Consider the following 23947-nt stretch of genomic DNA (forward strand, 5'->3'; position numbering starts at 1 on the left):
GTTTTATTTTTTCCCACCAAAAATATTGACCGGAAACGCAATTTTAAAGAGCGGACCAAGCTGGAAGTAGCGATTGTTATTATTGTTGTTTTGTACTGTAGAACTCAACACACAAACAGCAAGTATTGACAATATACAAACAAATCAAGGCACTGGTAAAATATTTGAACATTACAGACATTCTCAAGGTTGAGCAATCGATATATTTGCACAAACAAAAAGAGTGAAAAGTAAGAGGCAGTACAACAAGATTTTTTTAAAATATAAATAAATAAATACACAAAAACATGGTCTCATCTAAATCAACTTTTGAATTCCAAATGAAAGTGGTGATTTGAAATGACAGGAAGTATAGCAATCTAAAATATTAATTTTTGTGTAGGGCCCCAAAGACATTTTAGCCACCGCTTTTACTTTGAAAATGATCATTTCTGGTGTCAGGCTGTTGGGGAAAAAAAACATGTTTTCCGTTTCTGTTTACTAGGGATCATATTTTTTGTTATACAAATGTAAAATTAAAGATAAATAGTTTTTAGAAAAAAACAACGTTTTTCACTGGGTTTTTTTTTTTGTTTTTTTTTGTTTTTTTAGATTAAATTCTATGGAAACTGGTTTCCGCCACTAAATTAATTAGTAAATCTTAATTATGAGATTATAAAAGTCGAAATGATGACACAAAAAGTCATGATTATGATACGAAAGCCACTATGAAAGGGACAAGCGGTGGAAAAAATGGATGGATGGATGGAACTCGACATTTTGCGATAAAAAAAAAAGTCCATCCATTTTCGACCGCTTGTCCCTTTTTTAGGTCGCCCTTTTCCCCTAAATCTCATAATTATGACTTACTATAAGGATATATTTTAGTGACGGAAAAGAGCTGCTATAAAATTTGATAAAACTAGCCGTTTTTGTTTTTCAATTGCCCTTCAAGAAAAAAAGAAAAAAAAAGAAAAAAACTCAATATTTTATATTTATTTATTTACTTATTTATTTACAGACAGACATAGTTTTGTATTGCATTATTGTTTATTTTGTTAATATCAGAGTCCATTCTGCAAAAAGTTCATCCCTAGAAGCACACAGTTTATAGAATAGAAGAATAAAATGGACTTTATTGTCATTATATTTGCATATAACGAGATTAAGGACTCCAATTTAAGGTGCGGTAGTGGAAACAAATATGGAATAAAAATAAATCACATAAGTAATAAAGATAAAAAATAAGAATTGAAATAAACAGACTAATATCCAATAAAAACAATACACAATCATGTACAATATATAAAAACTGTACAACATACAGAACAAAACAAGAGTACTGGAGTAATAAAGTAATGAATGAACAGTTAAAATATACATCATCATATAATATACAAAATACAATACAATACAATACATTTCAGAATCTACCCAGCAAATACACTTTTACAATTTCATTTATAAATAAAAAAGGGATATTTAAATCCACCAAATCAGTCTCAATATCCTATTATTCAAATGTAATTAAAAGGTTGCATCTTGAATATCCGTCATACATACAGAGGTCAAGACCAAAATGATGCGACTAATGTGAATTCCTCAACCATGAGGGGTGTGCTAAAAGTACCAAGCATAACGTCGCAATACATTTAGCTTAAAACGCTTTTCCAAAACATTTAAATAATTTTATTATTTTATAGAGCTATCAATCTCATACGAATACATTTTTTTTTTTAAATAATTTGCTACAGCCGAGCATCATTCAAACAAGGGATTTAAATAAACCAATTTAAAAAGAAAAAAAAGAAATGTTTTTATTGTGAAAATCCATTTCTGGAAACCTCCGTGTTCCCCTCGCAATGCGGAAGTGAAGTCTGCGCATGCGGTCGCGATGTTGAACTAATTCGACACAGTACGTACAAACTACGACCTATTGACTTTTCATTGAGATGACTAATTACATATTACTGTTGTTATTTATACATTGAGGCACAATGATGCTGGACATGAGTCGTGTGACTGTCGTGGCGGACATTTTATTCAGTAGAAAACATTCATCAGAAGCAGGAATCCACTGCTGCTGCTCCAGAGTCTTTGTGCAGTAAGTATACCTAATAATCATCTTTTTTTTAATCAAACTATTGTACATTTATGACTGTTAAATGTGTTCTTCCTTCCAGGGACAGAGAACTGTATCGTTCGGACAAAAGACTCTTTTCATTTGACCAACCGGAAACTTCATTTCGAGGTAAATTCAGATATTAATTTTTTTTATTTTTGCTTTTCCAGCATTTATCAATCACACTTTACTTTGTTGCTTATGAGTAACTTTTATAAAATATTCCATCCTGGTTTTGTCGACTTTGGCGCACTTCCGCTCAGTGGGTAAGGGCGGACCTACGTCACTTCCGCCTACCAATCCCCTAGCAACCGGGAATTCGTTGAAAACAAACCAGCTCACAGCGAACACAGCATTGACAGAAAAAGCATTTAACGAGCGTTGTGGCTTGGAAGTCGGCGTTAAATCCTTCATTTACGCATTTTTACTTATTCGCATATCGTGTGAAAAAACGAAAATGTATTATTTGCGTCAGACTCGTCTCAGTGAACTTTAAAGCTTCTCAGGCTTAGCTTAGCTTGCTAGTTAGCTTAGCCTGCACGCTACTAAGAAAGAGACGCGGAAGTTATCAAGAACAAGATCAAGTGTTAGTGTATAAAACATTGAGAGATTTGAGGGCTACATGTATTGAATGGCAACATGAACATTATAGGGTTTATTGGTTTTTAAAAAACCAACTGTTAAGTGCAAATTTAAACGAAACCGGTTTTCGAAAATAGCTAGCTAGGCTATAGACTATATAGTATATTACTTACTTAACTTAATCCTCTTCTTCCCGGATGGGAAATAAGGCTTCGACGACTCGACGCCATTCATCTCGCTGCTGTGCTCGTCTCTGTGCCTTGCCCCATGTAAGCTTCATCTCTTTCAGCTCCCCTTCAACTGTTCTTTGCCAGGTGTTCTTTGGCCGCCCTGGCTTACGTTTTCCCGGTGGTGTCCATCTTAACGCTGCCTTTGGTATCCTCTCGTTGTCCGGTTTTCGAAAATAGCTAGCTAGGCTATAGACCAGGGGTCACCAACCTTTTTGAAACCAAGGGCTACTTCTTGGGTACTGATTACTGCGAAGGGCTACCAGTTAGATACACACTTAAATAAATTGCCAGAAGTAGCCAATTTGCTCAATTTACCTTTAACTCTGTTATTATTAATAATTAATGATATTTATCTTTGTGGAAACACTGATCATCTTAATGATTTCTCACAATAAATATATATAGAAACAGATAAATATCAATATGCAACACTTTATTTTTATATTTTCTCTAAGTGCACATTTTTCAAATTGAACATTTTCAAATGATCACTTCTAAGACAGTCTTGTGAAATCACAATATCCCATTTTAACTAGCTAGCCACTAACATTTTTTTAACAAATCATGAATTACTTTGCACCATGTTTGTACAAATAATAACTCATGTAAAATACAAAAGTCAACTCTCCAATTTTTAAATCATGTCACACTTTGAACTGGACACCAAATCTGTTATCTGTTTCTTTGTCAGTTAGTGGGAAGCCTGGCATTGCATGCTGTTAACTAGTGTGTTGTACTCTGGTGTGTAACTTGACACTGCAACTCTGAGTGAGTCTTGCACATGTGCATCAGTGAGGCGTGTTCTGTGTTTGTTTTGATGAAGTTCATGTCAGAAAAGGCTGATTCACAAAGATAAGATTTTTCCTCATTGTTTGCGGAACCTTCTTAATCTTTTGGACATATTTTCACAGCAATCTGGCCTTAAGCTTAATTATGATAAATGTCAAATGTTAAGGATCGGAAATCTAAAGGGAACGTCCTTTCGAATGGAATGCAAAGTGCCTGTTTTGTGGACAGATGGACCAGTTAACATACTTGGTGTTGTTGTCCCAGAAAATCTGGAAGATCTAGGCTCAGTAAATTATGATAATCGACTAAGAAAGCTGGACAAAATTATGCAATTATGGAAAGGGAAATCCCTAACCTTGTATGGTAAAATGTGTCATGTCTGTGTTAATCATGTTTTTGTTTTGCTTGGGTTTTGGGCTCTTTTTTTAGTTCCTGGTTGCACTTCCTTGTTTGGTTTGGTTTCCATGGTCACCCATTAGTTTTCACCTGTCTTGTCACGCACCTGTTTCACATCCTCATGTCACGCACCTGTCTCACGTTTTCACTAATCATGTCACCAGTATTTAAGTCCATTGTTGCCAGGCAGTCGGCCTGGCGACATCACTCTGTTCCCCTCTGCGCACTTCATGCCTTATCAAGTAAGTTTTTTCTATTCATGCCACAGTTAGCGACTTTTGTTCATGTCCTTAGTTTTTTGCCCACGTGCAAGTTTTTGTTTCATAGTCAAGTTTGTACCTCCGCCTTGTGCGCGCCTTTAGTTTGTTCCTTTTGTTATAGTAAAAAATAAATATGTCCTCACCTGCACGCCACGTTTGGTCCAATTCCTTTGCACCACGGGAGAACAAACCACGCCATAGACCAAGTCTTGACAGATGTCGCCAGCAGAAGAGTTCTCCCGCAAAATTGGACGAGGGAGCGTGGGAAGTCCTGCACGCTATGGAGGCAGAAACACTGCGCTTTTCCCCCAGGGAGCGCAGGGGGATGATGTGGGGGCCCGGAGGCAAGCTGCTGCCGATCGGCGCGTTGCTCCCGTCCCGGAAACGTCGCCAAGGAAGAGGAAAGACTTCCTTGAGTGGACAGGATGCGTCACTCCTGCGGGCTCCTCCCCCTCCGGGCGGAAATGGAAGTCAGCCAGCCTGGCAGCTCAAGGAGCACTCCACAGACCTGGAGATTTTTTTTCCAAATTCTTTACCGGTTCAATCCAAGCCACCCAAATTCCATGCCCCGCCCCCCTGGACTCAAGCCACGCCCAAGTCACAAATTTTTTTTTCACCCACAAAAGCCCAGGTGGGGGGGGAAAGAAAGACTTTTTGGACAGTTTGGAGGTGAGGATTCTGCCCCCCTCCTGACCACCCTCCACCCACCCAAAGAAACGATTCCAGACCGCAGGGCGCGCGTCTGGTATCCGCTCCTTGAGGGGGGGGCTAGGGCTGGGAATTGTTCAGGTGGGGTGGCTCAGCATCTTCACGCTAAGCCACAGCCTCCAGCACGACCACCACCACCAGTCTTTCATCACGCCAAGCCACAGCCACCAGCTCGGCCACCACCACCTGTCTTTCGACCTGCCAAGCCACAGCCACCAGCACGGCCGCCACCACCAGTCTTTCGACCTGCCAAGCCACAGCCTCCAGCTAGGCCACCTCCACCAGCTCCACGCCAAGCTCCACCACGCCAAGCGCCACCAGTCGCAGCTCCACGACGCCAAGTGCCGCCAGTCGCAGCTCCACGACGCCAAGTGCCGCCAGTCGCAGCTCCACGACGCCAAGTGCCGCCAGTCGCAGCTCCACGACGCCCAGTGCCGCCAGTCGCAGCTCCACGCCAAAACCAAGACACACCATGCCAAGACCAAGACACACCATGCCAAGACCAAGTCCAAGACCCCCCATGCCAAGACACACCATGCCAAGACCAAGTCCAAGACCCCCCATGCCAAGACACACCATGCCAAGACCAAGTCCAAGACCCCCCATGCCAAGTCCAAGACCAACCATGCCAAGACCCATACCAAGACCAACCATGCCAAGACCAACCATGCCAAGACCAAGTCCAAGACCAACCATGCCAAGACCAAGTCCAAGACCAACCATGCCAAATCCAAGACCAAGTCCAAGACCAACCATGCCAAGACCAACCATGCCAAGACCAAGTCCAAGACCAACCATGCCAAGACCAAGTCCAAGACCAACCATGCCAAGACCAACCATGCCAAGACCAACCATGGCCACGACAAGCTTCGCCACGCCAAGCTTCGCCGCCTGCTTCATCTGCTGCTTCTACGCCTGCCATGAAGACGACGCCGCACCTGTCTTCTCGTCGGCCACGGATATGGCCGCTGCCTGGTCGTCCGCCACGCCAAGTGTGCCCACGTCATTGTCTGCCACGGATGTGGCCCTTCCCGGGTCGCCCACCTCGCCTGTGGCGGCGCCGTTCCACTCGCCGCCGCCACATGACTATGCCTCGGTGGATTCGGGGCCACTTGGCCTGGCGACCCACCGCCATGTCCCCCTCCCGCCCCCCCATGACTCTTGTTAATTTTTTTGTGTTGGGACATCTGGGATCTGTCCGTAAGGGGGGGGGCTCTGTCATGTCTGTGTTAATCATGTTTTTGTTTTGCTTGGGTTTTGGGCTCTTTTTTTAGTTCCTGGTTGCACTTCCTTGTTTGGTTTGGTTTCCATGGTCACCCATTAGTTTTCACCTGTCTTGTCACGCACCTGTTTCACATCCTCATGTCACGCACCTGTCTCACGTTTTCACTAATCATGTCACCAGTATTTAAGGCCATTGTTGCCAGGCAGTCGGCCTGGCGACATCACTCTGTTCCCCTCTGCGCACTTCATGCCTTATCAAGTAAGTTTTTTCTATTTATGCCACAGTTAGCGACTTTTGTTCATGTCCTTAGTTTTTTGCCCACGTGCAAGTTTTTGTTTCATAGTCAAGTTTGTACCTCCGCCTTGTGCGCGCCTTTAGTTTGTTCCTTTTGTTATAGTAAAAAATAAATATGTCCTCACCTGCACGCCACGTTTGGTCCAATTCCTTTGCACCACGGGAGAACAAACCACGCCATAGACCAAGTCTTGACAAAATGTCTATTGCCAACTCGTTAATTATTCCTCAATTTATTTATTTGTTTTTGTCATTACCAGCTCCATCACAAAACTTTTTTAAGATTTATGAGCGGAGGGTCTTCGATTTTGTCTGGAACGGCAAACCAGAAAAGATTAAAAGAAAGGTTTTGTACAAAGAGTATGAATATGGGGGCCTGAAACTTCTCAACCTTGAAGCTATGTGTCTGTCTTTAAAAGCATCAATTGTTCCAAAGATGTATTTAAACATTGAGTGGTACACAAATGTCCTGTTGGACAAAAAACATGTACTGTATCAAAAGAAATGGTATCCTTTTTTACAAGTGATCCCCTCCCAGAGAGTCTGCTGGGAAACATGGCGGGGTTCATAAAGGAAACAATCCACTCATAGTGGTGTTTTCAATTTGATGTGCCAGAAAAAAGAGACGATATTTTGCAGCAGATAATATGGATGAACTCTAATATTGTAATAGATGGAAAGCCTTTCTTTTGGAAAAATATGTTTGAAAGAGGAATCATTTTTTTCAATGATATTATCAATGAGAATGGTAAAATTATGAAGTATGATGAATTTAGAGCTATGTATGGTGATGCTTGCTCAAGCTTTTCATTTTATCAACTAACTGGAGTAATTGGGAAAAGATGGAAACAAATAATTAATTATGGAACTACTAAATTATTAGTTTGTAAACCTCTAATAAGAAATTCTAGTTGGCAAAAAGGAACTAAAATAAATAGAAAAATATATAATTTTTATTTAATAAAGAAATCTTTGAAGGCTGCCTCATACAACACAAATGGAAAATGGGAGGCCTTTTTTGACTGCCCGTTGCCATGGGATGCCATATTCAAACTAATGTATAAAACCACTATCGATGTGCAAAATCGTTATTTTCAAATTAAAATTATTTATAACTTCTTACCCACAGGGAAAATGTTAAAATTATGGAATATGACAGAGTCAGATGATTGCCGATTTTGTTGTCAGGAGCCTGAATCCACCCTGCATTTGTTTTGGTATTGCCATATTGTGTCTTTGTTTTGGGTGGAAGTTGAAAAAATGTGTTTAAGGATTGGTTTGTTTATGAAGCTTAATGTGGTTTCTGTTATTTTAGGAGAGTTCATTGACAATCATGATTTAGTCAATTTAATTATAGTACTTGGTAAAATGTTTATTTTTAAGGCCAAAAACAGATATTCACTTAGTATTACTTTCTTTAAAACATTTATTCAGTATTTTCTAACTTTAGAAAGTTACATGGTTGAAAACGATAATGATGCCAAAAAACATAAAAAAAAAGATGAGAAGTCCTCAAAGGCTTATTTTGAAAGTATAATTATATTTATAGATTATATGATATCTGTTGTTGTGTTCCCTAATTTGAGTGACCTGGACATAATCTGGACTGTACATAAATGCTTATTTTGAAAATGTAATTTTGTTTATAAATGATATGCAATCTGTTGTGTTCCCTAATTTTTTTCTGTGTACATGAATGAAGGTGTGTGTTGCTGAGTCCGACTTGGACATTATCTGGACTGGGCCTGGTTTAAAAAACCCTTTAAACAAATCTAATTTCATTGACAACCTGGTCTGTTGAAGATAAGGCCCTTTTTTTAAAAATAAAATAAAATAAGATGAATAAATAAAAAACATTTTCTTGGATAAAAAAGAAAGTAAAACAATATAAAAATAATTACATAAAAAATAGTAATTAATGAAAATGTTAGTGGACCAGCAGCCTATACAATCATGTGTGCTTCAGGGACTGTGTCCCTTGCAGATGTGTTGTCTATGTTGTGGGAACCAGAATATTGGTAGCAGAAAGAAATAACCCCTTTTGTGTGAGTGGGTGTGGATGAGTGTGCATGGGGGAGGTTGTTTGAGTTGATGCACTGATTGAAAGTGTATCTTGTGTTTTTTCTATGTAGATTTATTTTTAAAAAAAAATATATATATATATATATTTTTTTTTAAATAAAAAAAATTTTTTTTTTTTAGAACAGGCCCGCGGGCGACTCATCTGGTCCTTACGGGCGACCTGGTGCCCGCGGGCACCGCGTTGGTGACCCCTGCTATAGACTATATAGTATATACCGCATGTTATTTTTGTACAACAACAACTTCAGCTGTCGAACGTTATAAGGTACAAATTCAACAAGTACAACATTAGCACGGACGGTATAGCCAAGTTGTGATTAAGAAGGTGGATTTTTGTTCGTTATATTTACCAGAAACGAAGTGATCCGAACACACGACCCGGGACTTTGGGGGACTCCAGTGAGAACCGTCCTCGTTTTCCCGGTGTAAAGCTGCGAGCCATTTGTCTCGTCTCTGTGGGCTTTTATCACGCTTTGGCAGAACAAAATACAACCTTTGTTTTCCCTGTTTCCAGTTGTGGTTAGCACAACCAAAAACAACACCGTTTTTCGGCATTTTGGAGGCAGAATGACTGGTTTAACCAGCGTAGGTCGACAGGTTAAAGAGTAATGGCAACGGTTTGTTTTCAACGCCAGTCTGGTTGCTATGGCTCGAAGAACCCGTATGTAGCTCAGTTGCCCGGATGTCGGCCCTCACCCATTCCAGCATTTATCAATCACACTTTACTTTGTTGCTTATGAGTAACTTTTATGAAATATTCCGTCCCGGTTTTGTCGACTTTGGCGCACTTCCGCTCAGTACTCGGATGTTGTTGTGACTTCCGCTCAGTACCCGGATGTTGTTGTGACGGTCACGTGACACTAAGTGTGGCCTGCAGCACATTCTGACCAACACAAAACGTTAAAAAGTGGAATAAAAGAGCCAAAATGAAAAAATGTAGCCAGAAAAATGTGTAACGTCGACTCTGATAACACACAAATGCTGACAGAATGTAGGAAGAATAGTTTCAATGCTGTGTTTGAATTTCCAGGAAAACTGGAATAAATTCATTTTTGTCCTCAAAATTCCACACACAATACCCGTGATGACAATAAATACGTTTTTTTAGAGCTTTTTGCAAGTAAGAAAGACTGGACATTACTGAAGCCTTGTTTGGGACTACTAATTCCATGGGAGTGTTTACATCATGACTTGGTCCACAGAAGGCCACCAAGAAGAAGAAGAAGAAGAAGAAGAATTAGATGAAGAAGAAGAAGAAGAATTAGATGAAGAGGCTCAGCTGATGTCTAGCATGGGTCTTCCTCTTGCCTTTGCCAGCTCTTCTAGACGGCACAAAGTGGTATTTCTATCTTCCTGACATGACTAGTTAGTACATGACCAGCAGTATTACATGTTCCTGACATGACTAGTTAGTACAAGACCGGCAGTATTACATGTTCCTGACATGACTAGTTAGTGCAAGACCAGCAGTATTACATGTTCCTGACATGACTAGTTAGTGCAAGACCAGCAGTATTACATGTTCCTGACATGACTAGTTAGTACAAGACCGGCAGTATTACATGTTCCTGACATGACTAGTTAGTACAAGACCTGCGGTATTACATGTTCCTGACATGACTAGTTAGTGCAAGACCAGCAGTATTACATGTCCCTGACATGACTAGTTAGTACAAGACCGGCAGTATTACATGTTCCTGACATGACTAGTTAGTACAAGACCGGCAGTATTACATGTCCCTGACATGACTAGTTAGTACAAGACCAGCAGTATTACATGTTCCTGACATGACTAGTTAGTACAAGACCGGCAGTATTACATGTTCCTGACATGACTAGTTCGTACAAGACCGGCAGTATTACATGTCCCTGACATGACTAGTTAGTACAAGACCAGCAGTATTACATGTTCCTGACATGACTAGTTAGTACAAGACCGGCATTATTACATGTTCCTGACATGACTAGTTAGTACAAGACCAGCAGTATTACATGTCCCTGACATGACTAGTTAGTACAAGACCGGCAGTATTACATGTTCCTGTCATGACTAGTTAGTACAAGACCGGCAGTATTACATGTTCCTGGCATGACTAGTTAGTACAAGACCGGCAGTATTACATGTTCCTGACATGACTAGTTAGTACAAGACCAGCAGTATTACATGTTCCTGACATGACTAGTTAGTACAAGACCGGCAGTATTACATGTCCCTGACATGACTAGTTAGTACAAGACCGGCAGTATTACATGTCCCTGACATGACTAGTTAGTACAAGACCGGCAGTATTACATGTACCTGACATGACTAGTTAGTACAAGACCAGCAGTATTACATGTACCTGACATGACTAGTTAGTACAAGACTAGCAGTATTACATGTACCTGACATGACCAGTTAGTACAAGACCGGCAGTATTACATGTTCATGACATGACTAGTTAGTACATGACCGGCAGTATTACATGTCCCTGACATGACTAGTTAGTACAAGACTAGCAGTATTACATGTACCTGACATGACTAGTTAGTACAAGACCAGCAGTATTACATGTTCCTGACATGACTAGTTAGTACAAGACCAGCAGTATTACATGTTCCTGGCATGACTAGTTAGTACAAGACCAGCAGTATTACATGTCCCTGACATGACTAGTTAGTACAAGACCAGCAGTATTACATGTTCCTGACATGACTAGTTAGTACAAGACCAGCAGTATTACATGTCCCTGACATGACTAGTTAGTACAAGACCAGCAGTATTACATGTTCCTGACATGACTAGTTAGTACAAGACTAGCAGTATTTCTATCTTCCTGACATGACTAGTTAGTACAAGACCAGCAGTATTACATGTTCCTGACATGACTAGTTAGTACATGACCAGCAGTATTACATGTCCCTGACATGACTAGTTAGTACAAGACCAGCAGTATTACATGTTCCTGACATGACTAGTTAGTACAAGACCAGCAGTATTACATGTTCCTGACATGACTAGTTAGTACAAGACTAGCAGTATTTATATCTTCCTGACATGACTAGTTAGTACAAGACCAGCAGTATTACATGTTCCTGACATGACTAGTTAGTACAAGACCAGCAGTATTACATGTTCCTGGCATGACTAGTTAGTACAAGACCAGCAGTATTACATGTCCCTGACATGACTAGTTAGTACAAGACCAGCAGTATTACATGTTCCTGACATGACTAGTTAGTACAAGACCAGCAGTATTACATGTTCCTGACATGACTAGTTAGTACATGACCAGCAGTATTACATGTCCCTGACATGACTAGTTAGTACAAGACCAGCAGTATTACATGTTCCTGACATGACTAGTTAGTACAAGACCAGCAGTATTACATGTTCCTGACATGACTAGTTAGTACAAGACTAGCAGTATTTATATCTTCCTGACATGACTAGTTAGTACAAGACCAGCAGTATTACATGTTCCTGACATGACTAGTTAGTACAAGACCAGCAGTATTACATGTTCCTGGCATGACTAGTTAGTACAAGACCAGCAGTATTACATGTCCCTGACATGACTAGTTAGTACAAGACCAGCAGTATTACATGTTCCTGACATGACTAGTTAGTACAAGACCACCAGTATTACATGTCCCTGACATGACTAGTTAGTACAAGACCAGCAGTATTACATGTTCCTGACATGACTAGTTAGTACAAGACTAGCAGTATTTCTATCTTCCTGACATGACTAGTTAGTACAAGACCAGCAGTATTACATGTTCCTGACATGACTAGTTAGTACAAGACCAGCAGTATTACATGTTCCTGACATGACTAGTTAGTACATGACCAGCAGTATTACATGTCCCTGACATGACTAGTTAGTACAAGACCGGCAGTATTACATGTTTCTGACATGACTAGTTAGTACAAGACCGGCAGTATTACATGTCCCTGACATGACTAGTTAGTACAAGACTAGCAGTATTTCTATCTTCCTGACATGACTAGTTAGTACAAGACCAGCAGTATTACATGTTCCTGACATGACTAGTTAGTACATGACCAGCAGTATTACATGTCCCTGACATGACTAGTTAGTACAAGACCAGCAGTATTACATGTTCCTGACATGACTAGTTAGTTAGTACAAGTTGTGTTGCTGTGACAGGAGAAAGGCTGCAAGAAAAAGTCAGCTTCATACCCGACTAAGCCTCTCCAAGACCAGCAGGAAGACACCACCAACCAAGGTCAGAACAATATTTCATAACATTGATTTTAATTCACTATTATTCTTTTAACTATGATAGTTATAAAAAAAAAAGATTACACTAAAGGTCTTGGGGACCCAAAAGGGTCCCACTCATTAAAGTGTTAAAAATAGGTGGGTTTTTTTTCTGGAATATTTGAATTGGAGACAAAAAAATCAATAACTCATAACTATGATTTAGAATTATTTTTTGATTTTTTTTTTAGCAATGACAGTTTAAAACAAAATACACTAAAGCAGTGGTCCCCAACCTTTTTGTAGCTGCTTGAAAATTTGTCCCACGGACCGGTGGGGGGTGGGGGGGTGTATTTAAAAAATAAAAATATTATTTTTTTATTTTTTTTTTTTACATAAATAAATACAATCATGTGTGCTTACGGACGGTATCCCTGCAGACTGTATTGATCTATATTGATATATAATGTATACATTGTGTTTTTTATGTTGATTTCATAAAATAAATTATTTCATTAAATTTTTTATTTTTTTATTTTTTATTTTTTTTAAATTTCTTGTGCGGCCTGATACCAAATCCGGTGGTTGGGGACCACTGCACTAAAGGTATTGGGGACCCGAAATGGTCCCACTCATCAAAGTATTATTTGTTTACTCTCAACACATAAATCTCAACATCAACTTCAGATCTATCTGTCAATTAGAATTTTTTTTTTAAAAATTTCATGTTTTTTTGTTGGTGTTGTGCCCTTTTTGTCAAATAAAATGTTAGTGTTGAAATGGCAAACACACAAAATATGCAATATTTCCCCCCAAAATGGGGAATATTTCATGTGAAGTAATTGGAGCCTTTTATATGTCAATAATTAATAACATTGATTTTGTTAAAAAATAAAAAAGACACTCAAATTTCCAGGGATCCGAAAGGGTCCCACTCATAAAAGTGTTCAAAAATAAGTCTTTTTTTTTTTTTTTTTTTCAAGGCTTTCTTTTCAATCTCTACATCAACTTCAGGTCTATCTGTCAATTATCTGTTTTTGTTGCATTATTATTAGGGATGTCCGATAATATTGGCCTGCCAATATTATCGGCCGATAAATGCGTTAAAATGTAATATCGGAAATTATCGGTATCGTTTTTTTTATTATCTGTATCGTTTTTTTTTGTTTGTTTTTTAAAAAAAATTAAATCAACATAAAAAACACAAGATACACTTACAATTAGTGCACCAACCCAAAAAACCTCCCTCCCCCCATTTCTTTCTGTTATCAATATTCTGCTTCCTACATTATATATCAATATATATCAATACAGTCTGCAAGGGATACAGTCGGTAAGCACACATGATTGTGCGTGCTGCTGCTCCACTAATAGTACTAACCTTTAACAGTTAATTTTACTCATTTTCATTAATTACTAGTTTCTATGTAACTGTTTTCATATTGTTTTACTTTCTTTTTTATTCAAGAAAATGTTTTTAATTTAGTTATCTTATTATTATTTTTTTTAAAAAAAGGACCTTATCTTCACCATACCTGGTTGTCCAAATTAGGCATAATAATGTGTTAATTCCACGACTGCATATATCGGTTGATATCGGTATCGGTTGATATCGGTATCGGTAATTAAAGAGTTGGACAATATCGGATATCGGCAAAAAGCCATTATCGGACATCCCTAATTATTATGATTTGTTTTATGCCCCTGCTGTCAAACATAACTATGTTTTAATATGGCAAACACACAAAATATGCAATATTTCCCCCAAAAAATATGTCAAAGTGTAATATTTGATGTGAAATAATTGGAGCCTTGAAAATGTCAATAATTCATAACAACATTGATTTTGGTTCATTATTATTTGTTGACAGTTTAAGAACAAAAATGACACTTAAGGTCTTGAGGACCCAAAATGGTCCCCCTTATAAGCGTGTAAGTATGATCCCACTTTCTAGCTGTGTTTCACAACTAAGCGATCCTCGCCTCCATGGCAGCAAATCAAGTAAGTTGCAGTTGTAAATATCCACATAAACAGCAGCATTGTGCAGTCTATGTGAACATGAAGCAGGAGTTACACCAGCAGCATTGTGCAGTCTATGTGAACATGAAGCAGGAGTTACACCAGCAGCATTGTGCAGTCTATGTGAACATGAAGCAGGAGTTACACCAGCAGCATTGTGCAGTCTATGTGAACATGAAGCAGGAGTTACACCAGCAGCATTGTGCAGTCTATGTGAACATGAAGCAGGAGTTACTCCAAGTGAATAAAAAGTGATTTGATTGCTTGCACAGACGACAGGAACGGTGTGGAGGAAGAACTGGAGACGGAGACCCTGGGGGAACATTTGGAGACCCTGTGTGATCACCATGAAGGCTGGCAGGCCTACTGGGGTAAAATATAGCACAAAACCACACAACTATGTAACAAACTATTAATAGTATTAAAATGATGTATAAAAATAGATATTTTTTGAAATATTGTTTTTTATATATATTAATACTTTGTCCAATAAAAAGTTTTATTATATCATATATTTGTGTGTGTGATGAAAACTGTTTTGTTTTTTTCAGTTTTAATTTAAACATATATTTATATATATATATATATATATATTTTTATATATATTGAAAAATAATAAATATTACGAAAAATAATATTTAAAAAAAAAACAACATATATTTTAGAATGTTATTAATTTAAAAAAATCAGATTTTATTTATATATATATAAAATAAAATCAGAATTTTTTTAATTAATAAAATAATATTAAAAAAAAAATATACATATATTTTAAAATGTTAATTTAAAAAAATTAGATTTTATATATATATATAAAATAAAATCAGATTTTTTAAAATTAGTAACATTTTAAAATATATTTATGGATATATTTTTTAAATATTTGTATTATATATATATACATATATAAAATAAAATCAGATTTTTTAAAAATTAATAACATTTTAAAATATATGTATATATATTTTTGATATTATTTTTCATAATTATTATTTTTCCATATATATAAATATACATATATAAATATATATACATGTTGCAGTTTATAAATAAAGGTTTATTAAAAAAAAAAAAAAGGTTGTGTTTTTTTTTTAAATTTTTATTTAAAAAAAGCTTCTGCGCATGCGCATAGCATAGATCCAACGAATCGATGACTAAATTAATCGGCAACTATTTTTATAATCGATTTTAATCGATTTAATCGATTAGTTGTTGCAGCCCTAATGTATATATATACATATAAAAAATAAAACACATTTTTTAAAATTTTTTATCATTTAAATATATTTACAATAATAAAAAATAAAAACAGTTTTTAATTGAAAATAATAACTACAAAATAATGTTTGCAAATATATATAATATAATTGATATACATATCAAATAAAAATAAATATATATTTTAATATTGTTTTTTAAATTATTTTTTATTTAAAGAAATCTGATTTTATATATACATAACATATTTTTTTGTATAATATATTTACAATGATAAAAAATATAGACTTTTAATTGAAAAAGTAATATTTAAAAAAAAATATGTATATATATATATATATATATATATATATATATATATATATATATATATATATATATTGAAGAGGACAATAAAATGAGCTGTTGTCTTGTGTGCTGCAGCCCAACAGGGTGAAGGTCTGCTGTGGAGCAGCTGGCAGGACAAGCATGGGTCTTCAGAAGGTTCCCAAGTGGCTCCTTGGGACCATCCCAGCACCAAGACCACCTGGGACCAGCACGCCACAGACACCTACTACCTGTACTGGGAGCAGTACTCCTACTGGGCAGCACAGGGATGGACCTGTGAGGCAACGTCAGAGAAAGACTTCAACCTTCTTCTAGAACACAACTGCTCTTTACACTCACCTGACTCTCAAACAAGATGGCCTCAAGTTGCTACCCACGTCCTTCCACACCAGCCCAGGTCTGATCAGCCCTGTGATGCAGGAGATTGTGGCAAGAAGTCGGATGTTTCCTCTCAGCAGGAAGCTACCCAGCCTACAGGTCAGTGACTTACACATACCATTACCATTATTAGTAGTAGTAGTCCTTGAGCCATATTTATGACTCCCACTGTACGATATTAGCACAGTATTAAGGCCACGGTACGATATTACCACGGTATTAAGACCACGGTATGATATTACCACGGTATTAAGGCCACGGTATGATATTACCACGGTATTAAGGCCACGGTATGATATTACCACGGTATTAAGGACACGGTACGATATTACCACGGTATTAAGACCACGGTATGATATTACCACGGTATTAAGGCCACGGTATGATATTACCACGGTATTAAGGCCACGGTATGATATTACCACGGTATTAAGGCCACGGTATGATATTACCACGGTATTAAGTCCACGGTATGATATTACCACGGTATTAAGGCCTCGGTACGATATTACCACGGTATTAAGGCCACGGTATGATATTACCACGGTATTAAGGCCACGGTACGATATTACCACGGTATTAAGGCCACAGTATGATATTACCATGGTATTAAGGCCACGGTATGATATTACCACGGTATTAAGGCCACGGTATGATATTACCACGGTATTAAGGACACGGTACGATATTACCACGGTATGATATTACCACGGTATTAAGGCCACGGTATGATATTACCACGGTATGATATTACCACGGTATTAAGGCCACGGTATGATATTACCACGGTATTAAGTCCACGGTATGATATTACCACGGTATTAAGGCCTCTGTACGATATTACCACGGTATTAAGGCCACGGTATGATATTACCACGGTATTAAGGCCACGGTATGATATTACCACGGTATTAAGGCCACGGTACGATATTACCACGGTATTAAGGCCACTGTATGATATTACCACGGTATTAAGGCCACGGTATGATATTACCACGGTATTAAGGCCACAGTATGATATTACCACGGTATTAAGGCCACGGTACGATATTACCACGGTTAAGGCCACAGTATGATATTACCATGGTATTTAGACCACGGTACGATATTACCACGGTATTAAGGCCACAGTATGATATTACCACGGTATTAAGGCCACAGTACGATATTACCACGGTATTAAGGCCCACAATATGATATTACCACGGTATTAAGGCCACAGTATGATATTACCACGGTATTAAGGCCACGGTATGATATTACCACGGTATTAAGGCCACGGTATGATATTACCACTGTATTAAGGCCACAATATGATATTACCACGGTATTAAGGCCACGGTATGATATTACCATGGTATTAAGGCCACGGTATGATATTACCACGGTATTAAGGCCACGGTACGATATTACCACGGTATTAAGGCCACAGTATGATATTACCACGGTATTAAGGCCACGGTATGGTATTACCACGGTATTAAGGCCATGGTACCAGCCAAGTGAACATGATGTTCGATGTACTTCAGACTCCCGACTAGCTGCTGGCAGCACCAGCCAAGTCAACTTCATGTTTGATGTACTTCAGACTCCCGACTAGCTGCTGGCAGCACCAGCCAAGTCAACTTGATGTTTGATGTACTTCAGACTCCCGACTAGCTGCTGGCAGCACCAGCCAAGTCAACTTCATGTTTGATGTACTTCAGACTCCCGACTAGCTGCTGGCAGCACCAGCCAAGTCAACTTGATGTTTGATGTACTTTAGACTCCCGACTAGTTGCTGGCAGCACCAGCCAAGTCAACTTGATGTTTGATGTACTTCAGACTCCCGACTAGCTGCTGGCAGCACCAGCCAAGTCAACTTGATGTTTGATGTACTTCAGACTCCCGACTAGCTGCTGGCAGCACCAGCCAAGTCAACTTCATGTTTGATGTACTTCAGACTCCCGACTAGCTGCTGGCAGCACCAGCCGAGTCCACTTGATGTTTGATGTACTTCAGACTCCCGACTAGCTGCTGGCAGCACCAGCCAAGTCAACTTGATGTTTGATGTACTTCAGACTCCTGACTAGCTGCTGGCAGCACCAGCCAAGTCAACTTGATGTTTGATGTACTTCAGACTCCCGACTAGCGGCTGGCAGCACCAGCCAAGTCAACTTGATGTTTGATGTACTTCAGACTCCCGACTAGCGGCTGGCAGCACCAGCCAAACAGTGACTTCCAGAATGTTCAATGGTGACCATGAGGATGATGGTGGAGATGAAGGTCCCTCAAGAGGACATGCCAAGGTCAAACGCAGGTGACTTCAACACATCACCTTATCCACCACATACACACATCACCTTATCCACCACATACACACATCATCTTATCCAGCACATACACACATCATCTTATCCAGCACATACACACATCATCTTATCCACCACATACACACATCATCTTATCCACCACATACACACATCATCTTATCCACCACATACACACATCATCTTATCCAGCACATACACACATCATCTTATCCAGCACATACACACATCATCTTATCCAGCACATACACACATCATCTTATCCACCACATACACACATCATCTTATCCACCACATACACACATAATCTTATCCAGCACATACACACATCATCTTATCCAGCACATACACACATCATCTTATCCACCACATACACACATAATCTTATCCACCACATACACACATCATCTTATCCAGCACATACACACATCATCTTATCCACCACATACACACATCATCTTATCCACCACATACACACATCATCTTATCCAGCACATACACACATCATCTTATCCACCACATACACACATCATCTTATCCACCACATACACACATCACCTTATCCACCACATACACACATCATCTTATCCAGCACATACACACATCATCTTATCCAGCACATACACACATCATCTTATCCACCACATACACACATCATCTTATCCACCACATACACACATCTTATCCAGCACATACACACATCATCTTATCCAGCACATACACACATCATCTTATCCACCACATACACACATCATCTTATCCAGCACATACACACATCATCTTATCCACCACATACACACATCATCTTATCCACCACATACACACATCACCTTATCCACCACATACACACATCATCTTATCCAGCACATACACACATCATCTTATCCAGCACATACACACATCATCTTATCCAGCACATACACACATCATCTTATCCAGCACATACACACATCATCTTATCCACCACATAGACACATCATCTTATCCACCACATACACACATCACCTTATCCACCACATACACAGATCATCTTATCCACCACATACACACATCACCTTATCCACCACATACACACATCACCTTATCCACCACATACACACATCACCTTATCCACCACATACACACATCATCTTATCCAGCACATACACACATCACCTTGTCCAGCACATACACACATCATCTTATCCACCACATACACACATCATCTTATCCAGCACATACACACATCACCTTGTCCAGCACATACACACATCACCTTATCCAGCACATACACACATCATCTTATCCAGCACATACACACATCATCTTATCCACCACATACACACATCATCTTATCAACCACATACACACATCACTTTATCCAGCACATACACACATCACTTTATCCACCACATACACACATCATCTTATCCAGCACATACACACATCATCTTATCCAGCACACATCATCTTATCCACCACATACACACATCACCTTATCCAGCACATACACACATCATCTTATCCAGCACATACACACATCATCTTATCCAGCACATACACACATCATCTTATCCAGCACATACACACATCATCTTATCCACCACATACACACATCATCTTATCCACCACATACACACATCATCTTATCCACCACATACACACATCATCTTATCCACCACATACACACATCATCTTATCCAGCACATACACACATCATCTTATCCAGCACATACACACATCATCTTATCCACCACATACACACATCATCTTATCCACCACATACACACATCATCTTATCCACCACATACACACATCATCTTATCCACCACATACACACATCATCTTATCCACCACATACACACATCATCTTATCCAGCACATACACACATCATCTTATCCAGCACATACACACATCATCTTATCCAGCACATACACACATCACCTTATCCAGCACATACACACATCATCGTATCCACCACATACACCCATCACCTTATCCACCACATACACACATCATCTTATCCAGCACATACACACATCATCTTATCCAGCACATACACACATCATCTTATCCACCACATACACACATCACCTTATCCACCACATACACACATCATCTTATCCAGCACATACACACATCATCTTATCCAGCACATACACACATCATCTTATCCACCACATACACACATCATCTTATCCACCACATACACACATCATCTTATCCACCACATACACACATCACCTTATCCACCACATACACACATCACCTTATCCACCACATACACACATCACCTTATCCACCACATACACAGATCATCTTATACACCACATACACACATCACCTTATCCACCACATACACACATCACCTTTTCCACCACATACACACATCACCTTATCCACCACATACACACATCATCTTATCCAGCACATACACACATCTTATCCAGCACATACACACATCACCTTGTCCAGCACATACACACATCATCTTATCCACCACATACACACATCATCTTATCCAGCACATACACACATCATCTTATCCAGCACATACACACATCACCTTATCCAGCACATACACACATCATCTTATCCAGCACATACACACATCATCTTATCCACCACATACACACATCATCTTATCCAGCACATACACACATCACTTTATCCACCACATACACACATCATCTTATCCAGCACATACACACATCATCTTATCCAGCACACATCATCTTATCCACCACATACACACATCACCTTGTCCAGCACATACACACATCACCTTATCCAGCACATACACACATCATCTTATCCACCACATACACACATCATCTTATCCAGCACATACACACATCATCTTATCCAGCACATACACACATCATCTTATCCAGCACATACACACATCATCTTATCCACCACATACATACATCATCTTATCCAGCACATACACACATCATCTTATCCAGCACATACACACATCATCTTATCCACCACATACACACATCATCTTATCAAGCACATACACACATCTTCTTATCCAGCACATACACACATCATCTTATCCACCACATACACACATCATCTTATCCACCACATACACACATCATCTTATCCAGCACATACACACATCATCTTATCCAGCACATACACACATCATCTTATCCAGCACATACACACATCATCTTATCCAGCACATACACACATCATCTTATCCACCACATACACACATTATCTTATCCACCACATACATACATCATCTTATCCAGCACATACACACATCATCTTATCCGCCACATACACACATCACCTTATCCGCCACATACACACATCACATTATCCACCACATACACACATCACCTTATCCACCACATACACACATAATCTTATCCAGCACATACACACATCATCTTATCCAGCACATACACACATCACCTTGTCCAGCACATACACACATCATCTTATCCACCACATACACACATCATCTTATCCAGCACATACACACATCACCTTGTCCAGCACATACACACATCACCTTATCCAGCACATACACACATCATCTTATCCAGCACATACACACATCATCTTATCCACCACATACACACATCATCTTATCCACCACATACACACATCATCTTATCCAGCACATACACACATCACTTTATCCACCACATACACACATCATCTTATCCAGCACATACACACATCATCTTATCCAGCACACATCATCTTATCCACCACATACACACATCACCTTATCCAGCACATACACACATCATCTTATCCAGCACATACACACATCATCTTATCCAGCACATACACACATCATCTTATCCAGCACATACACACATCATCTTATCCACCACATACACACATCATCTTATCCACCACATACATACATCATCTTATCCAGCACATACACACATCATCTTATCCAGCACATACACACATCATCCTATCCACCACATACACACATCATCTTATCAAGCACATACACACATCATCTTATCCAGCACATACACACATCATCTTATCCACCACATACACACATCATCTTATCCACCACATACACACATCATCTTATCCAGCACATACACACATCATCTTATCCAGCACATACACACATCATCTTATCCACCACATACACACATCTTCTTATCCAGCACATACACACATCATCTTATCCAGCACATACACACATCATCTTATCCACCACATACACACATCATCTTATCCACCACATACACACATCATCTTATCCAGCACATACACACATCACCTTATCCAGCACATACACACATCATCTTATCCAGCACAAACACACATCACCTTATCCAGCACATACACACTTCATGAATGTATAATCTCCTGTTGTCTTGCAGTCATGAACTTGATGCCGAAGAGACGCCTCATCTGTCACGTGATGAAGCCTGGAAGAAACTTGGACTCAAACACAATCCACAATCTATGTGAGTCTGAGCAGTCTCCTCCATTCCAGTCCATCACTTAGAATCCACAATTCTAACCCTAACCCAGTCCATCACTTAGAATCCACAATTCCAACCCTAACCCAGTCCATCACTTAGAATCCACAAATCCACGGTCCCAACCCTGACCGAGTCCATCACTTAGAATCCACAATTCCACGGTTCCAACCCTAACCCAGTCCATCACTTAGAATTCCACGGTTCCAACCCTAACCCAGTCCGTCACTTAGAATCCACAAATCCACGGTTCCAACCCTGACCCAGTCTATCACTTAGAATCCACAATTCCACGGTTCCAACCCTGACCCAGTCCATCACTTAAACTCCACAAATCCACGGTTCCAACCCTGACC

The 23947-nt window shown here is 39.1% G+C and overlaps 1 protein-coding gene across 2 annotated transcripts in view; it reads left to right on the plus strand.

Moving 5' to 3' along the window:
- Positions 1-1831: 1831 nt before the first annotated feature.
- Positions 1832-23947, plus strand: part of LOC133664810 (trimethylguanosine synthase-like) — a 48859-nt gene continuing 26743 nt past the window's right edge. Inside the window, exons 1-9 of one of the 2 annotated variants that reach the window (XM_062069730.1) lie at positions 1832-1894; positions 1972-2083; positions 2163-2230; positions 9870-10006; positions 12822-12900; positions 15168-15266; positions 16537-16917; positions 18997-19117; positions 23490-23576. In XM_062069730.1, coding sequence (XP_061925714.1) covers positions 1977-2083; positions 2163-2230; positions 9870-10006; positions 12822-12900; positions 15168-15266; positions 16537-16917; positions 18997-19117; positions 23490-23576 — 1079 coding nt within the window. In that variant the 5' untranslated portion in view covers positions 1832-1894; positions 1972-1976. Of the gene's footprint in view, positions 2084-2162; positions 2231-9869; positions 10007-12821; positions 12901-15167; positions 15267-16536; positions 16918-18996; positions 19118-23489; positions 23577-23947 lie in introns of both variants that reach the window. The other variant, XM_062069732.1, reaches the window with a different exon arrangement.

This window comes from Entelurus aequoreus, linkage group LG14, assembly GCF_033978785.1.
Source record: "Entelurus aequoreus isolate RoL-2023_Sb linkage group LG14, RoL_Eaeq_v1.1, whole genome shotgun sequence".
Classification (NCBI taxonomy): Eukaryota; Metazoa; Chordata; class Actinopteri; order Syngnathiformes; family Syngnathidae; genus Entelurus; species Entelurus aequoreus.